The following is a 19715-nucleotide window of genomic DNA, read 5'->3' as shown; positions in this document are numbered from 1 at the left end:
CTGCCAGCGCCAGGGACCGCTCCGGTGGGTCTGCTCTGCTCAACCGCCTCCCCAGGAGGCAGGGATGTGATCCACGGACGAAGCCAGCATGCCCAGGTGGCCGTGGGAAGCAAGAGGTGCTTGGGTCCCTCTCGCCATCAAAGCTGGTCGCTCCCGTGCTGAGTGTCTCCCAACCAGGCACCATCAACAGCCACAGTCCAGCATGAGACACAGCACCAGAACGGGGCACAGGACCGGTGTGAGCCATGGCTACGGCAACACACGCTTCCCTCAACCCCTCAGCCCCACAAGGTACAAATGAGAGGCTAAGCCTGGTCCTGGCTTACAGCTCCACAGCTTTTGGCTAGCGGTCCTACACCCAGGGGCCACCCCGCACAAGCACAGGGGAGGAAGGCTGCCACTGATCCGCCGTACGCAGCAGTTATAAGGCATGAGACCTCCACTCCAACCTCAACCCTTTCTTGAGCATCCAACAGCTTCACCACCACCTCTCCTCTCCTGGAAGAGCCCCACACCTCCCACACAGCCTCTCAAGACACGGCACCTCTCACGGTGTTCACTCAGAGGACCTTCAGCCACATCCCCACCACGCTCCATCCGCAACCAGAGCCTCTCAGCAACGTTCCCGTCACCAAGCCTGGGAAGATGGACCCAGAACTGGGCTGGGAATCTGGATTTGTTCACCATCCCCTATCCTCCACCCGCCCAAGGACATCCCCAACAGGACCGTGATGAGGAGCTGGTCAGACCCACAGCAGCAAGTAGAGGCCATCCCCTGGCAGCAGGAGGGAGCGTGTGCTGGGGAGGGCGGCGGTGGCGGCGTCGGAGCAGAATTTAGCTGTGACGAGCCACGTGGCAGCGTAAGTGAAATTGGCATTTTCAATTTGTACTCTGACATGTCTCATTTGGGGCCCTGGCATCTCGGGAAGGCATCCAGCCTGCAGCTGTCCAAAACACTTATTTGCATCTCTCTGCCCCGGCTGCTTTTGGAAATTAGTTCTTCTGGGAGGTGGGTTGGAGGAAGAAGAATAGGGGGAGAGGGAGGGAGAGCATTAACTCTTCATGCACCAGCCCCGAGACAGCAACAGGGCAATTGCACAAGAGACCCTGTCCCTCTGGGAAAGGGCACGGTGCTGAAGATGCTGAATTTGCTGCGGAGCTGGAGCAGACGGTGGGGAGGGAGTGCAGGACCGTGCGGAGGGAAGCAGCAGGCAGGAGCAGGAGTTGTCGCCCCAGCTGGCGTTCACGGCATGGGATCACCAAGGGAACGCAGATGTCAATGAAAAACGTGTCCTCGGTGTTTGTGTGTCCGTCAGCAGCATCTCACCTGCCCTGCAGAGACGAGCAGCGGGTTCACGGCTTGGATGCCGTTACTGGTCCCTGTAGGATGCCAGAGCCGGAGTCGTGGTTTGGCTGCGTGCAGGCAGGAGCTGCAGCCACCGGGGCTCAGCACTCAGCCTCCTGGGACACCGAGATCCATCAGATCCCTCTCTAATTTCCCAAGCACCTCTTATTTTGAAGGATGTTTTCAAAAGGCCTTCCCGCAGCTGCTCTTGCCACAGCACGGGCAGGAAGGTGCCCTCTCCACCCATGGGCACAGCCACAGACAGGGAGGTGGCAGCAGCCCGGCCGTGGCAGCTGAGCAAAACAGTGGCCACTTTCTGGAACTGAAGGCCCCACAAGCAGTGCGGATCAGGCAGAGGGGTGCTTACCAATGTCTCCATCCCATGGGATGCAGGGAAGAGCCCACAGGCAGCCAGCAGGTCCCACCACGCTGGCTCCTCCCCTGCTTCTAGCTAACACGGTGCTAAACATCCATTAAACGCTTAACTGTTATTAACTTCCCGGTTAATCAATCGCTGTGGCTGGCAGCGATCTGGGATGAGCTGCGAGAGGGGCGGGGAAGCCGGGGCGGGGTGTGAGCCGGGGGGATGCACCTTCCCAGGCAGCCCTGCTATCAGACCACCTTTCGCTCTACAAAGGTGCCTGGGACCCTCCAGCTCTGCCGCAGGACAATCCAGCACGGCAGCTGCCTCGGGGACAAGTTATAGGAAAGGGACGTTTGCTCTGGGAGCAAAAACCGACAGGCACAGCCCCAGGAGTAAACCAACAGTGCCCAAAAGAGAAGCGTGCTCACGCAGCATGGTCCACAGAAGGTGATGGGAGAAAAGATGTCATCGGGTGAGTCAGCAACAGAGATGTGAGCTGCTTGGCTCCTTACCTAACCCGGCCAGCCTTTTCAACCCTCTCTGGAAGAGCCTACAAGGCAAGCGTAGAAGGGCCGATGGAGGACACACCAGCCCCACCGACCTGGATACAACTATTCCCAGCAAGAGCTCCTTCTGCAGGGATGTGGTTCAGGCGAGAGGACTCCTCACCAAGCCTTTCTCAAGGCTCTTCACCCCAAACTGATCTCAGGCATCTTCCCAAGTAACAGCCAACAACTTCATGTGCTTCTCACAGCTCCCGTTCTCACGCCCTCCCTGTCCCCCAGGGGAGGATGCCCACCAGCCCAGCGTGCTGCGAGGGCTGTGGGCGCCACCTCCCCTGAAGGTCTCATATTTGGTTCTAGCAAGCCCACTGCTCACCCACCAGTTGGCAGGAACGGGCACCGAGAGACACCCAGCTCCCCTTGGGGTGAGGGATTCAGCACTCCAAGAAGGTGCCTCCAGGGAGCCGCGCTCCCAGGGGACAGAGCTGCAGCCAGCGAGGGGACACCCCGAATCTGGGGCGGATTGCACCGAGATGCACTTTGAGATGCTCCTGCAAGCGCCATGCCAATTAGCCAAAGGCACTAGCCCTTCCCAGCCCAGACAAGGCAGGGTGGCCCCACGGCCATCACACCCCTTGCCGTGGGGCAGCCACCTCACTCCGGCCACAACCCAGCACGGGGAAGGGAGGAAGGCTGCGGAGGGGCTGCTCCTCTGCCCTCTGCGAGCAAACCCGCACACCCGAACTTCCCTTACAACCCCCCTCCTTCTCACCGGCACCACCCCCCCGGGCTGCATTTCTGGAGGAGCGCTTGGGCTGCAGCTGTGTCCTATTTTTCTGTAGTTGATGACCTCAACTCCTTCCCCGCACTACGGGGACGGCAGTAATGTACATCGTGTCTCGCCAGGGCTCAACTGCAATTCATCATTATTTTATCTGCTGGAATTTAATTGGATCCTATCAAACTCTCCTGATACTCCCTTTTCACTTTAAACACTGCTGCAGGAAAGATAAATGTAGGCACCGCTAGGACGGAGAGCACGGCTTTGTTGGCGAACGGTGCCGGGGTTGTGGGCTCCAATCCTGTTTCCCCCTCCACGGCTGGTTAATTAGAGATACATATACTGGAGGTGTGCGGCGCTCAGAACAGGGCCTGTGTGTATGATTTATGTTCCTCTATAAACACACCCCAGGCCTAGTAAAATACCATCATCCACACAACAGCACAACTCGACAGTAACACTTGGCCTCCGATTCTGGACATCCTTTTGCTCTTTTCACATCAAATTCCCCCTCTCCTCCCCCATCACATGCAAGCTTCTTCGCCTGCCTCCGAAATTCGGCAGGGTGTGAGTGAGAACCCAAGACCCTGGGAACACATCAGACCGACACACCCAGGCTCCACTGTGGTACAAAAATACCCAGAAAAAGTAATTCTAACAGGTCTTGCCTGTCTTCCCGGCATCCACACCCGGGGCTGGGCATCCCGGCCTCAGCCTCGGCGGCTCTGGGTACCACTCACACGCCGACCCCCCCAGTCCAGCTTGCTCCGCATCCGTATCATTTCGTCACAGGGATGAGCCGCTCCGCGCGGCTCCCAGGCAAACATCCCCAGCCTGGTGGGAGGGGAGCAGCCGTTGGAAATGGGTGGGCAAGGTGGGCTGCCCGTGTCAGGGGGACTGGCGAGGAAGAAGGCGAAAGGGAGCCAGGGAGGTGACACAGCTGCTCCTCACCACGCAGGGCTTCGGTTAAAAGGAAAGGGAATTAATTGAGGCACGAGGCTTAAATTAAAGTGCTGAGACGACAAACTCAAATGCTCATGGAAAGGAGATCAGGGGTTCCTCCTATTTTTACATTTAAAGGGAAAGAGCAGCTCTGGGGCTACTTCAGTCTTAAGAGGAACATTCTGGAGAGAAAAAGCCAAGCTCTTGGCAGCGAGAAACACCTGTAGCCATTTTGCCAAGGCCAGGACTAAATGGGATGAAGTCCAGTGTTACAAGCAGTAGCGTGGATTCAGGACTGGGGTACTTTCCAACAGCAAAACTCCCTTATTTTTCGCAGCAATCAGAAGGATGAGCCCTACTGAGGAATGGCAGATGGGAAAAAATGGGCAAAAGCAGGGATTGCTTGGAAAACGAAACTCAGGCGTTACCTGCACGCATTAAGACAGGTGACCCCTTCCCCATCCTCCGCTGCATGAAGCAAGCCTGGAAACGTCTGCCTCCAGACGATTTAAAGCAACCAATTAACAAAAAAATAGTTTACTAGCAAAGAATTTGTTTTCTTAATTAGGCTTTTCTTTTCTTTTTGGTTCTTTACAAAGCATGTAGAAAACCTTTAGGGTTGATTTCCTTTTGAACGGCAGAAAGAGACCAAACTGAGGAGGCAGAAAAGGGTTTTTCTGCTTCTTTTTTGCCCTGAGATGTGTGGGGAACACCAAGCCTGGTCTCTCTTGAGTTGGCTGAAGATCTATTGGGTGTCTCAAATGATGTTTATAGTCGACACTCAAACCTTAATGAATGGACTGCTGAATATTTAACCAAGATGTCCTTTCTTCAAAGCCCTAACAAGTCATTGGAGTTTGACAAGCACTAAAACTAAACAAAAGACAAGGAGTTTTAAGCGGGCTTGACTTATTATCCCTTCCATTCACCCGAGATTCAGGAAAGCATCCCTAATTCCGCAGCGCAATTAACCTCTTGTTTAGATCCCATTGAACTACTGGAAACAAAGTGTGCTTAAATGCCTTCCCGAGGCGAGGACATCCATTCCTCACACGCTGGCTGGGCCGATGTCATCCTTTCCCTGTTTCTGCGCTCACCAGAGTGTCCTCCACACCGGGCCAGACCCAAACTCCTAACCCAAAAAATAAATTGCGATAGAAGAACCGGGTGGGTCACGGGTGGGTGATGGTGGGAGCCTGAAGTGCTATCAACCAGCCAGATGGACTGCAAAAAAAGACGGGGAGGAGACAAGCATCACAGAAGTGTGAATCCGAATCCCCCACACCATAAAGCAGCCTGGCTAAATGCCCTCAAATGTTAAAGCAGGAGAGCAGACCCTGAAAGAAAGACAGCTTCGTTCAAGCCAAAACTCTCTTCTTCCGTCTGTGAAGCCACCTTGCTCCTGAAAGCCACGTCTCCTGCCTGAGACCGCAGCCCCAGAGAGCTGCTGCCACCCGCTCCCGCGCCCACGCAGCCCCCAATGCCTGCCACGCGTCCTCTGGCTGATTTGCTTTGCTTTCCGAGCATCTGCGGCAATTTTCGGGTCAAACGTCCACCACTGTCAGTCTGGGAGAAGGTGTCTGTCATCTCAGCTCTGCGTGGGGACCGTGATGGCAGACAGGCACACCTCAAGCCATCCCATCCCTTCGGACAAGAGCTGCAGAGGCCGTGCAGCTCAAGACACTGGTGCTGGCAACAGCAGCACCCTTCGGAAAACACAAGCAGTGTTTTTTGCTTCTGCCTCTCCCTCCCGCCTTGCAAATTGAAACTTACTGGGGAGAAATGAGTCCAAATGTTTCAGACTCCCCTCTCCAAGTCCCATCTCCGTTAGGGAAAGGCTCCACTCCGGGAAAGGCTCCGCTCTGGCGCAGGCACCTCTCCCCCGACACCCTACAGGAGCCATCAAGGCTGCCGCTGCCGGCACCGTGCAGCCGCTTCTCTGTCAGGAGCATCCTGCAGCACACGCCGTCCCAAACTGCTTTTGAATGAACCAAGCCAAACCGCAGGCTGAAGAACGGGGCATGAGGGAGCGGCCAGCTCTGCCAGCTGCAGGCAGAGGACCCTGGCAGGAGGCTGGGCTGGCCGAGGGGCTCTGGCCAGGCAGGGGCTCACAAGATGTCCCCACAAAGCTGGGGACCAGCAAATCACCGTGAGGGATTAAAGTCTGCAAGCCAACATCTGCTTCCCCCACAGACTACCTGTGCCCCAGCAGATGCGGTTTCAGCTCCCAGGTGCTGATGGCCGGGGTCCCCGAAGGCTGGCTCCCTCTTTGGGACAAAGAGGCCAAGTTTCTTCCACCCTTTGCAACAGGGCAATGGTTCCACCAGCCCGTTTCCAGCCACAGGTGCTCCAGCAGCAGGGCCAAGCACTGGCACATTGCAGAACAGCCCTCGGAGAACCAAGCGGGTACCTGGTTTAACCAGCCAGGACAAGGGTGTCTCGGATGACCCCCAAGAAACCTCCCATGTGGCTGTGATGGAGACAGAGCAGCCAAGCTTGGCTACCGGCAGCAACGAGACCCCAGCAAAGGGACCCTCGCCACGGTGATGTCTCTTCACACACACATCCATCATGTTCCCCTCGAAGCACCAACATCGAGCCATGCAGGCAACGGGGGCAAGACTAGGTCTGACGGCAGATCCATGTGGTCAAGCCCTGGTGAGGGTCACAACCAACACTGGGGACCAGCAGCCAAGCCAGCTCTGCCGGGCAGTGCTCGACCTGGCTTCTCTTCCCCAAAACAAGCAGCAAAACAACAAATCTTTGCTTAATCTGCCTCAGTAATGGCTTCTTGCAGACACCACTCTGGTCCTGCACGTCCCTGCACAGACCCACCACCACCATTTCCACCAGCAGCTCAGGACGGGGAGCATTTCTGCTCCTTGAAAACTACGTGTCACAGAAAAAGAGCCCTGGCAGCACAGCATTCCCCCTGGCACTGCTGCCCAGCGACTCGGGATGCTCCTCCTGCCCAAAGCCCCGCAGCCCCGGGAGCGCAGGAGGAGGGCGGGAGCCAGGGCTCATCTTCAATGGCCTCTAAATGTCAGTGGTGCCACCAAAGGCCAAGGGAGCCGGGATTGGCGCTGGTGTTAGGCTGCAAATGAGCTTTCACAGTGTGAGTGACAGAAAACAAATTTTAAAAGGATTAAATGGGAGGGAGAAGGGAGGGGCCGGCTCCATGCGGGTGAGGGCAGGTCGGTGCAGAGCCCAGCGGGGCAGCCGAGGAACTGAGCAACGCCGGCTCCCGGGGGGGCTATTAACACCTTGGGTGGGTTTGCTCATGGGCTTGGTGCTCAGGACGGCTGCACAGCGAGGGGCACACAACACAGCTCACCAAGGGGCCACAAAACGCCCTCTCGCTTCGGGATAAGGCAACCGGAGAGGGTAGAGCAGGCAGAGCTGCCTGCAGGAGGGAGCTGCAGGGAGCAAGGACGGAGAGCAGGGAGCGAAGCACCAGCAGGGCCGGGATGGAGGGCAGGCAGGGGGATGAGGCAGCTGCCGGTGGGAGCTGGGGATGGAGAGGGGCTGCAGGGGAGGGGGGGAAGCGGGGGCTGGCAGGCACGGCGGCGTGCGGGGGAGTGTGCGCAGCGAGACACGGAGAAGGTGTTAGCTCGATCCCGCCTGTACAGCGGGATGGCTTGGTGTCAGGGGGAAGCAGGAGCGGGCAGAGAGGAGGGGGAGGCAAGGCTCCGGCACGTCCAGGCCAGCTGGCTCCCGCCCAGGCAACTTTCTTCAGCTTTCCAAAGCCAATTTCCTTGGAAGTGCTCCTAAAGCCTGGCAGCTCCCTCAGGGTGGCTCTGGCATTGATCCTATCAGGAACGACCCCCAGCAGCAGCCTCACCGTGCACTAGTGGGGGAGCCCACCTCGCACCCCACGGGCACCAGAAACCCCCGTGACCTGCCCACCGGAGAGCAAACCCGACCGTGCAACGACCCGAGAAGGTCCCGGGGCAGGGCAGGAACGAGCAGCCCACAAACGAAGCCCGCGCCGAGGTGAGCCACGCACTCACCGAGGTGTTCTGGCACTGGATGCTGGTGCTGTTGAAGCGCAGGGCGGTGACGCGGGTGGTGCTGCCGGGGATGTGGAAGATGCACTCGTAGTTGCGCTGGCCGGACTGCGGCTGGGGCAGGTTCTTGGCCGTCAGGGTGATGGGTTTCACCACGCCCACGGGGATGTAGATCTGGGTGGAGGGCAGGATCTGGGGGCAGTCCTGCGAGGGGAACAAGGGGCAGGCAATGAGAGGGGAACAGCGCGGCAGCCTCCCCCAGCACCCCCACAACCCCCCCTTGGCTGGCAGGCTGGGCAACGCACTGCGAAAATACCACCCTGAGCACACGCTTGAGTAAATCCTTATGTGCAGCCAACCCCAAACCAGCATCTCATGGACCAAAGCCCTGAAGACACAAAAGGAGAGCACAGAGGAATTTGGCAGCACGGCAGTGGGGTGTTTTCCACATCTCAGGTTAATCCAGGCGGTAGGCGGCGACTGGATTCGGCTATGGGACCTGCAACCTGGCACTGCAACAGCAGCACTGATTTCGGTGAAATGACTGGTAGCAAGATGGGCTATAAGGCCATCATTGCAGTCAGTAGGTTTCAGAGTTAACACCCATTAGGCTGTGTATTGTCAGGCTACCCTCTCAGCCCTCCTGTTTCCCTTACAGCCTCCATCCCCCTTCCTTCACAAGTGGACAGAAAGGCCTTTTCCCCCTTCAACACTGCAACGCGCTTCTGTAACGTTGCAGAGAACCTGCTCTGCAGCAATTTTTGCTGCTGCTGCCGCTTCTTAACCGTGGCCAGCTCGAAGCAGCGTCACCCCAACCAGCCCAGCTGCAAGCCGCCCAGAAGACGGCACCGCCGGCCAGGGGATGCTGGTGACTCCAAGCTGGGGACGAAGGCAAGGGCAAGGGGCTCGGCAGTGCCAGCCGCCCACGCTCCCCGGGGAAGGAGCCATTGGGAGGACAAAGCACTCAACTTTTAATAGCCACGGGCTCCCAGCTGCTCCGGAGGAGCTGGTGAGCCTTGTGTGCAAAGCACAGGGGAGCGGGAGGGAGCAAAAATAAATGAGCTCAGGCAGCAAAAACAGCTCCATGGCCCTGGTAGGTGCCACTTCGGCAACAACAGCCTGACGCAATCCCACGCCGGCCTTGCCGAGCCGGGCGGAGGTCTCGCACCTATGGCAGCGACTCCTGGAAGCGTCGGCGTGAAATAACGTCAAGAGGGAAATAACGTGTGCTGAAACGAGCTGTTCCGAAAACAGAAATGGCAGCAGCAGCGCCGGTGGTGGACGCAGCCCCCCCTCCTGCTCTCACAAGGCTGCTGACGGCCACGGCGCGGCTGCAGCTCTCGCCCCAAGGCCACTGGCAGCCACGCGTGGCCAACGCTGCCCACCTGCCTCCTGCCGGCCCACAGTGATACGGGCCGGACCCTGCGCAGCACCGGGCTTTATCTCAGCTGGTAGGATTAATCTAACTTTCAAATGATGTAGAGAAATGAACAAGAAATTGTTTCATTTAGCAAATATCAACAGAAAGCCCCAACTCGTTTTACTCTAAGCTTCCTGTTCTTCACAAGCCTGTATTCCCCAAAAGCGCAATTTTTAAGGGAAGTAACTATTTATCCCCAACACATGCTAAACGAAATGAAAGCAGAGAGGAACAGGAGTGCCAGCCCCAATCCGGAGATGGTGACGGGGCCGGGACAGTCTGGGGACCCTCAGCACTGCTCTGCCACCTCCCTGCTCCGTATCCGTGGCTGCCCCTCTGCAAAGGGGGCTGAAGTTGTCCCCTCTTTCAGCATCAGCTGGGGGCTCACAGCGGGGAGACCCCGCATGCCCGCTGCCATTTATAATGAGTGGCCCCCACCGCTGCAAAGCGGTTGCTCCCCACCAGCTCCCGTCTTCGAAGTGCTGATGGAGGGAGATGTCCCCGCCTGCTTGATCCCCCTCCGCATTGCAGGGGGACCCCCACGGGTGGCACACACCTTCCCCACGGGGCACATATATGCTTGGAGAGGATTAGTTCCCAGCTCACTCTCCGACACCTCCACCTCCTCATTTTTCTGTAATTATTCCTGCCAGCTCAGCCGGGGCAGCGGGTAAGTCCATGCCACACCAGCCGGGCTCACCACGGATGCTGGCAAGACCGGTGCCCGGGGAGCACGGCGGGGACGAGCGTCCCCATCCCCGCGCAGGCAGGAGGGCTCGTTTTGCTGACTCGCGGTTTGAGCCGCGTCCCCCCCACGACGTCACATGCTCCGCATCTGCCGGCAGAAGTGTCTCATCCAGCAAAAATGTCAGCCTGCGCCCAAACAGGAAACACCTGGCGCTGGTGGGCGCCCGGGGTGCCCGGAGGGGTGGGGGCACAGGGACAACTCATTTCCCCTACGAGCCATTCCGACCGCTGACAAAATCTCACCCCAGCGTTGCCCGGCACTTAACTTCCCTTGGGAACACTCTGCGCAGCCCACAGAGCTCCCCATCCTGCCAAAAACAGCCTCCCCCCCGGCAGAGCCTCGGCTGCCAGGAGCAGGGAGCTGTGAAGGGATGGGACGAGCAGAAAAGCAAGACCCCAACACATGCACATTCCCAAACACCGCACAACTCGGATTTTCTCCATTAAAACTGTTTTTCTAGCTGGATGAGAACACGACAAGGGTGTCCAGGTTTGCTTGGAGAGGTAAGAGCTTCAGAGTCACGCTGCAAACGCTGCGGTTTGGGTTTCTCTGGCAGCTCCCAGAGATGAGGATGAAGGCAATCTGGGGCTGAGCTTGACCCTGGCTTTGAGGTTCCCTCACAAAGCCCTCAGCCATTCCCACTGGCGGGGGAATGAAGAACAAACACAAGCTGAACCTGCTTTAGACTGAACCAACACACACGGTCCCCGCAGGCCGGGAGCTTTTCATCCTCCACAGCAGCTCTGCATCAGCAGGGACTGTCACAGGAGGGCAGCTTTTTGGGATGGGACACTCCAGCATCCATCACTCTTCACCCCGCAGCCACCGCTGGGCACCACGAGTCGGGAAAAACAAACAGCAGCGTGTGCTGCTTCATCACCCCTTCCCCAGCCCTGCACCCCGAACACGCCGCAGGGGAGGGAGATCTCCAGAGCCCAGGCTTCAAAGCCACCGCAGCTGGCGGGCAGGGACATCCTTCCTGCTGCCACCATTCCCAGGCACATTTACGTGAGCGGTGGCTCCTACCCACGGCCCGTTCCTGCCCTGCCACCCCCAGAAATGCAGGTGAACGTGCCCAGCATGCCCAGGACAGAGTGCCATGGGTCACTCTGTCTTTTGCTACAAAACAGCTGCTTCCCCACTCAGGAAACCGTGGTGAACCACGGGCTGGGAACCAGCAGAGACGGAGTTAAGCACTGCTGGTAACCCCTGTCTCTGCCCCTCCTGACCAGTGCCCACCACACTCCAGCCAACGCATACAGACCAAATCCTGCTTAAAATAACCCTCCCAGTTAGATATCCTCCCACAGAGAGGATGGACGTCTACCATTAAACTTGTCCAGTGGTGTCATGGGCTGGCACAGAGTTCCCCCACCCGCCACACCACCCTGCTGGGGACTGGGATGGCTGGGGACGGGGACGGGATGTCTCACTCCAGCCCGGACACACGGCCCACAGCAGTGGCCAGTCTGAGGATGTCTCGCCATCCCCGCCAGGAACTGCCGAAGCCACACCAATGTGCAAACAGGCTGAGCCAGGCGCTCCAAACCTCAAGCCAGGCACCGCTCCAGGTCCCAGCATGGCCAAAAGGTCTGCCGGGGGACAGACTGCCCATGCTCGGGAGCGACACGAGTTCCCGGAGAGCTGCACGTGTCCCAGAGACAACACCCCTGGGGTGTATGGCCAGATGCTTTTGGGTTCGCCTGGCAGGGAAGGAAGGGCCAGCAGCCTCCCCGTGCCCTCGGTGAGGGGAATGGGCAGACGAGAGCTGCCAGGCTCCAGTGGTCTGGACACCACGTGTCGCATTTGCAGAAGCAACACCAGGGCTGGCTGGAAGCGCGACCTCAAGAGCAGGCTTCTGGGATGCCTGGGACAGGCCAATCCCTCGCTGGATTTCTTCAGGGCACAAGCTAGGAGAAAACAGCTTTTTCTGATCTTCTTACATTACCGAATCCCCTCTTCACATGGGGCCGCCAGGCTGGGCTCGTTCTGGCCTGTGCCAAACACGCTCAAGCACCCATGAAGCACAGTGCAACCCCCTTGCACTTGGGTGGGACCTCCAGGGAGGTGAGGGACGGTGCCAGAGCCCGGAGTTTGGCCGTTTGGTGGAAGGCACAGCGCGAAGCCATCGCTGTGCCATCCGAGAGGCTGGCAGCGGGGCTGCGGCACGGCCCAGGCACCCGCACGCTCGCCAGTGCCGCGGGGGCAAGAGGGGCTGCTTAAGGAGCGGAGTCTCGTTACCATCCTGTTGACATGCAGAAACGGCAAGCACCAACCCCACCTGCCCACGTGCGGGAATGATAGTTGGGCTTTTCCAGCTCTCCCGAGGCACTTAGCTGAGAGGCGGCTTCAGCTCCACACTTGGAGTAAGGATCACGACAAGAGCCCAGCATGGCCTCGTGCTGGAACACCACCATCTTCTTCAAGTCCATCCACTCCTGAAGGCCTTGGAGGCTCCAAACTGGGGAGCGCCCACGTATGAGACCCAAGCAGCTCTCTTTGCAGGTTGCAAAGCCCAGACGTTCCCCCACTGACACAGCAGCTCCCCTGGGAGAGGGAGACACACCAGGTACTCTGGCTTTCCACAGGGATACGGCTTGGTGGGCACCCAGTGTCCAACCAAGGTCAAGCCACCCCAAGGGAGCAGGGAAGCCACACAGGGTTCAGCCCCAGTACACGGGAAGATGCTCCTCCATCCATCCCATCCTTGGCCCAAAAGCGATGGTGCTGCTGGTGGCTGGGCAATGGTTGAGTAATGGCCCAGCTCTCCCGTTCTCTCCTGTGAGAGCGTGATGACAGAGGCAGAGGGGGGTAATGGGGAAAAAATTAATTGGGGTTCCTCATCCGCAGAAGGATCCGTCTGACTCCACACGTGCTCCCAGCACAGAAGCAGGGGGACACATGGAGGACAACAGCCCTGATCTAGAAGGATACCCATGAGCTCACAAGTCCTCACCGAGGATGAGGGCAGACCTCAGAAGACACAAATTACAGGGGATAGAGATTTACTGCTCCTCCCGACCGGGGAGATGCAGAGACAGGCTTCCTCTCAGTGCCAGCCAGGACAGCAAAGACCTTGAGGGACATCTCGGCTCCTTGCCTTCACACATGGTCTGCGAAGCGGAGACAAGCTTTCCTTGTTCACCTCTGCTACCAGGGACCAGTCCTGGCCTGGGAGGCTGCCGGGACACGAGCTCTGCTGGAGCTCAAGAGACCAAACTTTATCTGAGATGATCTGGGCTAATGCTTTCTCCAGGGCAACATCCGTTTGAGCCATTCCTGTGAGGGCAGCACACGGCTTTGCTCCCAGCAGCAACCATCAGACAGAAGGACCCTTCCACTGGGCGCTTGCACAGGAGACTGTAAAGCCAGGGAAGTTCAACCAGAGCCCTCTTCCAGGACAGGGATGGAGGAGAAACTCTCCCTCCCAAAATTCTCCCTTCAGAAACCGAATCGGCATTTACAGCAGAGCCAGTGGCTGTTGGTCAGACCTCCAGACCCAACCCAAACAGCCAGCAACGCCACCACAGGCTGGGGACACCAGGACCTCCCGTGAGCGCCCTGCCAGTGACAAGTTTCGGCAGTGGGTGGCATGGATGCTGCGCAGGATGAACCCCTGCAAAAGAACATGTTTCTTAGCAAAGCACTTGAGACGAAGAAGGCGTGAGGTGCAGCGAAACAGTTTGTTTTACAGATTTCAACCTTCCCCTCTCTGAAAACAAGTTGTTCTGCAATGACAGCTCAAGCTTGCTCCCTTCAAAAACATCAAAGGAAAATGCTTCACCATCTCTGCCTTTGTTTTTCCCTTCATTCAGCCTAAAGTGCTCTCGGCTGCGCCCGGCTTCCCAAGCAGCCTCTCCGCAGCATCACTCCTCAGCCAGCGCAGCCTCTCCCCTCTGGCATCCAGTCCCGGCAGCGCTTCCCACTCCCCCCTCACTGCTTCCCAGGCAGCCCCAGCACCTCGGGCAAGGCGGTGGGAAAGGTTTCCAAAGCCGTTTGCCTTCTTCTAAACCCTTCCCCATAGGGCAGGGGGCCGCGACAGGACCAGGACAGGAGAGGGCAGCTGGGTCACGTCGCCTTACCTCGGAGAGCTTGACGCGTCCCTCCAGGAAGGAGCAGTCGGCGGCGTTGTGGGTGCAGATGTGGCGGTACTTGCACCAGTGGCAGGGGAAGGAGCCGTTCACGCAGGACAGGCAGCTGCGGAGAGAGCAAAGCGGGCAGCATTAGGGCAGAGTCCACCGGGGCACTTCTCGGGATGCTTCTGTGGGACAGCATCCGTAGGTGATCCTGCATCTCTCATCCCTCATGCGCGGGGGGCAAGGGCTGTGTGCCAGCAAGCTGGGAGGGGAGATGCCTGCACACCCTGGACCCCCTGGCCTTGCAGGGCGAGGAGAACTGGCCTTCTGGGCACCGCAGGGTCTGCGCCCCAGCCAGGCCAGCCACGCTCCCTCCTCCGCTTGGCAAGCTGACCCTGCCCGCCCCGCTCCTGGAAGGGGGAGGCCAAGCTCCAGACTTTGGGAGCTTTATTTGGGTTCACTGAAAGGCGATTTTTAGCAAGAGGCGGCAGAACAAGGGCTCTGCACCGCAGGGGAACAGGGGAGAAGGCACGCTCATTGAGAGGAAAATTATAACTGGCGAAAGGTTGGGTCAGATTAACATTTCGGGACTGTAGCGCCTTTCAGCCACTCACAATAGGTTGTGTGTCACCCCCTCCCTCAGCCCCCCTCGTCGTCAGCCCTCCGTGGCCGTGCGTGTGTGTGTGTCTGTGCAATTCCACCCTTCCTTCTAGCCCACCACGTTTCCGTGTCTCTCTTCCCAGCCTCCTCTCCAGGCTCTTTGCGCCGTGGGATCGCGCGTGCCCCCCTCTCCCCGCTTCTCCTGGGGGATGCACTCGGGCACCCGGGGATGCCAGGAGCCCCGTGCTCTGCTCTGCACCCCACTTACCAGAGAAACCAGCCCCAGGCACCTGATGCATTTCCCCCACAGCATACAGAGTCCCCTCTTTGTGCAACCATTCACACAAGCGGCACCCCAAGAGCCTGTCCCCTCGCTAACCCCCCCCAAAAAAACATGCCCTCCCAGCACCACAAGGCATCCCTGTTCGCAGGCACGGGGGATCCCGCAGAGCCCCCCAGCCGGAAGGTGATTTTCGGGGCCCTGGCCCTGCGCAGATGGAAGGGGCTGAGCCCTCCCCACCACGCTGTCCCCAGGCAGCAGAGTGGTCCTGCATCAACGCGGCGAGCCTTCACAGGGCAGGTCTCCCCGTGAGCTGCCCTCCTGAGGAGGAGAGGGGGGAGATGCTGAGGCATAAGCTTGAAGGAAAAAAAAAAAATAATAATAAATCAGCCTGGCTTTGGGGGGAGGGGAAAAAAAAAGTGGGGGGGAAAAAAAGAAGCAGCAGCAGTGTTTTTCTCCCTAGAAGGCTGATACCTGCTCTCACTGATTCAAGCACACGCAGGATCGGGCCCAAAGCAATTATATTTAAACAAAGGCAGGCTCTTCCCCTGAGCACAGCTCTGGCAGGAGGCAGGCAGCCCTGCCCAGCCCCATCCCGCTCCTAGATCACACGCCACCTCTCTGCCTCTACACCCCGGGGAAACGACGGGGAAAACACAGCACCGCCGAGCCAGGCGGCAGAAAGAAAACCTTCCCCGGGAGAGGGATCCTGGGGTGGCAGGGCCTGGCATGCCGAATCCCTGGCCCTTGGGCAGACTTGTCACTTTTGGGGTGTGGGGGCAGCACACGAAGGGGCGGCGGCAGCGGGCGGCGCAGGGTGCAAATGCGCACCTAGGGCTTCGCAGCGCCATCGATCCCTGCCCGCCCTGGGGCTTCACACACCATTACATATACAGCAAGAGCTTCCCAAATCCATGCGCACACACTAAGGAAATATTTAATTAAGCTGCTTGCAAAGGGGGCTGGAAGTCATTTCCATGTTTCGCTCACATTTTCACTTCCAAATGAACAGCCCTTTTAGCTTTACCCACAAATATGCTAATTGAGATGCTCCTTATGCAAATATATGCAATTTTATTTCAGCTGCAGAGATTCAACTTAAAAGCAGAGCCGTAGCCTCCTATCTCTGGTTGCTTTGATGGAGGGAGGTGCAGAGGGTGGGGGAAATGGGGGACACAAATAAAGCAAAAGGACGGCTCCTGCCCTCCCGATAAGAGACCGGTGGGCAGGGAAATCCAAGATGCGGAGGCAGAGGGGCAGGGAAAGCACGGGTTAATCCTCATGGAAGTAGCGCAACCACAGAGAGGTCATTTGTGAGAGGAGTGTGGTACAAGCAGTCGCAAGGCACCCGCCGGGGAATAACCACCAACCCTCCCATGAAATCTCTGCAAAGGAGAGATTTTCCAGCCACCGGGTCTTTCAGAGTCTGCAAAAAAAAAACCTCCCCAGTCCCCTCTCCACCACCTCGCGAAGTGCCTCAAAGCAGTCGGGTGAAGTCCCCGGCCCCCGGAGCTGCAGCTGCACTCCGCAGTTCTTCAGGGCCAAAGCCAAATCTTGGCTATTTCAGGACCCTGCTCACCTGAGGGTCTCCTCTGCCATTTAACTACTGCAGGTCCCAGCCGGTCTCTTGGTCTCCACTTGCCAAAAGACATATAGACACACCTAAAGCATCTCAGGTTATCCTCCACATACACCCCAAGGCACAGGGATGCCCCTCTCCCGCTTCAGTCCTCCCGGCTGCTTCCAACTTAAATGAGCCATTTCTAAAGCCCCAACCCCAGAGATGTTTTTCACACTCTGCCAAGGTTCTCCATCTGCCATAAAGACATCAAACGCCACCACAAGAGCACTCACCGCCACATGCCTCGCTCCACAGCATCTCTGCTGCATTTAGGGCTTGCCTGGGTCAGCAGCCCCCGACTGGCCAAAGACTCTGTAAAGTGGCGAGCAAGTCAGCGCCTGGGTGCCAGTAATGGGGTGAAACCCCATTTCCAGCCTCCCTCGGTCCTGCTGGCCTCAGCACGTCTGTTTGACCCCCGCAGCTCCCTGCGAGGCTGCCCAAAACCCAGGGCAGGAGCTTCCCCGGCTGCGGGTCAGGCCAGGCAGCACGGCCGGGGCCGTATCCTCGGTGTGTCCGTGTGTCGCTGCTGTCTGTTCCCAGCGCAGGAGCAGGTTGCTCGGCAGCATGATGCCATCTGTGCCGTCTCTCTCCTTCCCACGGTCAGGCACTCTTCCCTCATCACTTCTTGCCTAAGAGGCTTTCATCACTCCTGATAATTAGAGGGAGGCTCTCCTTCTTGTGTTCAAGTCCCCCCCGCCCTCCTCCCCGGAGCGTGTCGGGAGCGCGAGAAGCCCAGCCAGGCAGAAAACCCAGGCTGGGGGTGCTGCGCAGACACGGACCCCATCAACCTCCTCCCCAGCCCTGCCAGGGGACAGGCGGAGACGAAGCCCAGGCTGGGCAAGGGGAAGGGGGTCAGACCCGCCGGCAGTGCTCCCCTTCCCTCCCGACACCCTGGTGGCAAGGGGAGCAGCACCAACCTCAGACCCGCATTTCAGGATCACTCTGCAAAGAATGCCCCATCCCAAAACAAGACCAGGCTCACAGGCAGCAGGGCAGCTCTGCCCGCCTCTGAGTGACCCAGGGGCAAAGCCGGAGCCTCCCCACAGCCTCCACATTTGCCCCCAACTCACTACGCAGACAGGTCAAGACCTCCCAGTGCTGCTCCCCTCCCACTTCCCAAACCAATCCCAAACTTGCTAAGGCTGCACTAGAGAAACACCTGACACGGCTGCAGGAAAGCAGCGGTGAGGAGAGGGCGGCAGGACAGTGAAGGAGCATCTCAGAGCTGGGCCCATCTCCAGGATGGGCGCGGGGCCACAAGCATTGCTGCAGGACGAGCCCAGACCCAGGGGTGGCTTCAGGGGACCAGGCGCAAGGGCAGGTCTGCAGAAGGCACCTCCGGCCACCACGGCAAGGTCGCAGCTGTCTCCATGCCTGATCCGAAGCAATACTGCAGCTGATGGGAAGCACGGGAAGCCAGCAGTGCTGGATCCGGGCTCCTCACTCACTGTCCTTCCCGTGCTCCCAGCCCCAGGTGTGCCACGTGCCCGAAGGAGCCCAGAGCTCTTCCGTGCACTGAGTGGGGAAGGCAGAAAACAAAACCAGCATCCACAGGGGCGCGATAAGCCTGAGCAAACGAGAGGGACAGGGGGAGCGAGTGTTGCACGTGTGTGTGTACACACACACACACACACACACTGGGGCTATTTCCATGGAGTAGCACATTCCTGGAGGAAGGACACGGGGCAAAGGGCGGGGAAGAGGGACGGGGGCAAGTTCAACGGCACCAAGAGCAGAGCAGGGGAGGTCCATTGAGAAGGGAAATTATAAACACGGTGCTGATGGAAACGGCATCTGCGCACGCACAGCACAGCACAGCCCGCCGGCGAGTCCCCCGACCGCTCCCCAGACCTCCTCTTGGCAGGAGGATGTATCCTTAGTGAATACTCAGCTCCGGCATAGCCCGCATCTGGAGCAGCAGCTGGCGGGGTGAGGGGCTGAACTGTGGTGCTTTGGGCTTTATATCCATCTCTCTGCCCCAGGGAGGGGGGGAAATGCTGAACAGCAGCAAGAACAAGCACTCAGTGCCCCCGAGCCCCTACACGGACCTACAGACAGCCCTGCCCTTCCCGACTGGTGTCCAGACCCAAAGCTGGGAGAGCCGTGGGGTGGGAGATCCATCCCCCTCCCTCCATCCCTGCCCATCTCAAACCACCACATTCCTGCCCTTCCTTTCACGCCAGCCCCGATGCTTTTCCATTCCTGCTGGGTTTTGCCAAGGACCTTACTCAGGGGGGCTGGGCACACAAAGCCTCCCTGCAGAGTGGTGCAGGGCATCCACTATCACGCTGGCTGGAGGATGCAGAATCAGGCCCTGGTTTTTAAAATCTCCAGAAACACGTAATTCACTTGAAACACCTTCAGCCGCCTCCCCTCACTGAAACACAACACCAGGGTGCACCAGCTCTCCTCCTTTACAACAAACGTGACATAAACCAGGTTATCCCAAGTGGTCTCTGGAGCTATCCTACGGGATTTTCCACCTGCCCCAGCCCAGGAGTACGCAGGGATCTGTTACCGCCTCGCAGCTCAGCTGTGCTAACTCGGATACACTCACTCAACTGCTTGCAGCCATCTGTCTGTGCCTTCAACAAGGAAGCATCTGTAAGCATCTGGAAACAAGCAGCGCGGGGCCTGCGGAGAAGCAGCCACGCTGTGTACGGGCAGCTCGGAGGCACAGGCAGCCCAAGGCACGGCCAGACGGAAAGGCTGCAGCGTGGAGCCCAGCGGTACACGGACTGGCATCGTCACACATGGTCCCACGGGTGCCACCAGGTGCTTCGGCCACCACAGCAGCCCAGCCCTGTCCCCAGCCCCTGGGGCCATGCGTTAAAATCCCATTTAGTTAATGGAGGCTTACAGGGAAAGCCTGACCTGTGGGACAGGTGGACATCAGACTCACATGTCTCTGGCCAGGAGGACCCAGAGCCACATGGCATGTCTGCCTCTCGCTCCGGCCTTGGAGAAATTCAGCACCCTGCAGCTGATGGGACCCAGGTGTCACAAGCATCACTGCAGCGAGGCACAA

The 19715-nt window shown here is 58.5% G+C and overlaps 1 protein-coding gene across 5 annotated transcripts in view; it reads right to left on the bottom strand.

The window, feature by feature from the left end:
- The window catches only part of PLXNA1 (plexin A1), a 120332-nt gene that overhangs the window by 38670 nt on the left and 61947 nt on the right, over positions 1 to 19715 (bottom strand). For all 5 annotated transcript variants that reach the window (XM_054216380.1, XM_054216382.1, XM_054216384.1 and 2 more), the window contains exons 9-10: positions 14193 to 14307; positions 7946 to 8146 (exon numbers count right to left, since the gene is read on the bottom strand). In XM_054216380.1, the coding sequence (XP_054072355.1) occupies positions 7946 to 8146; positions 14193 to 14307 (316 nt within the window). The remainder of the gene's footprint in view (positions 1 to 7945; positions 8147 to 14192; positions 14308 to 19715) is intronic.

This window comes from Rissa tridactyla, chromosome 10 (assembly GCF_028500815.1).
Source record: "Rissa tridactyla isolate bRisTri1 chromosome 10, bRisTri1.patW.cur.20221130, whole genome shotgun sequence".
NCBI classification, from domain to species: Eukaryota; Metazoa; Chordata; class Aves; order Charadriiformes; family Laridae; genus Rissa; species Rissa tridactyla.
Note: the sequence above shows the minus strand (reverse complement) of the source record. Positions and strands in the feature narration are given on the sequence as shown.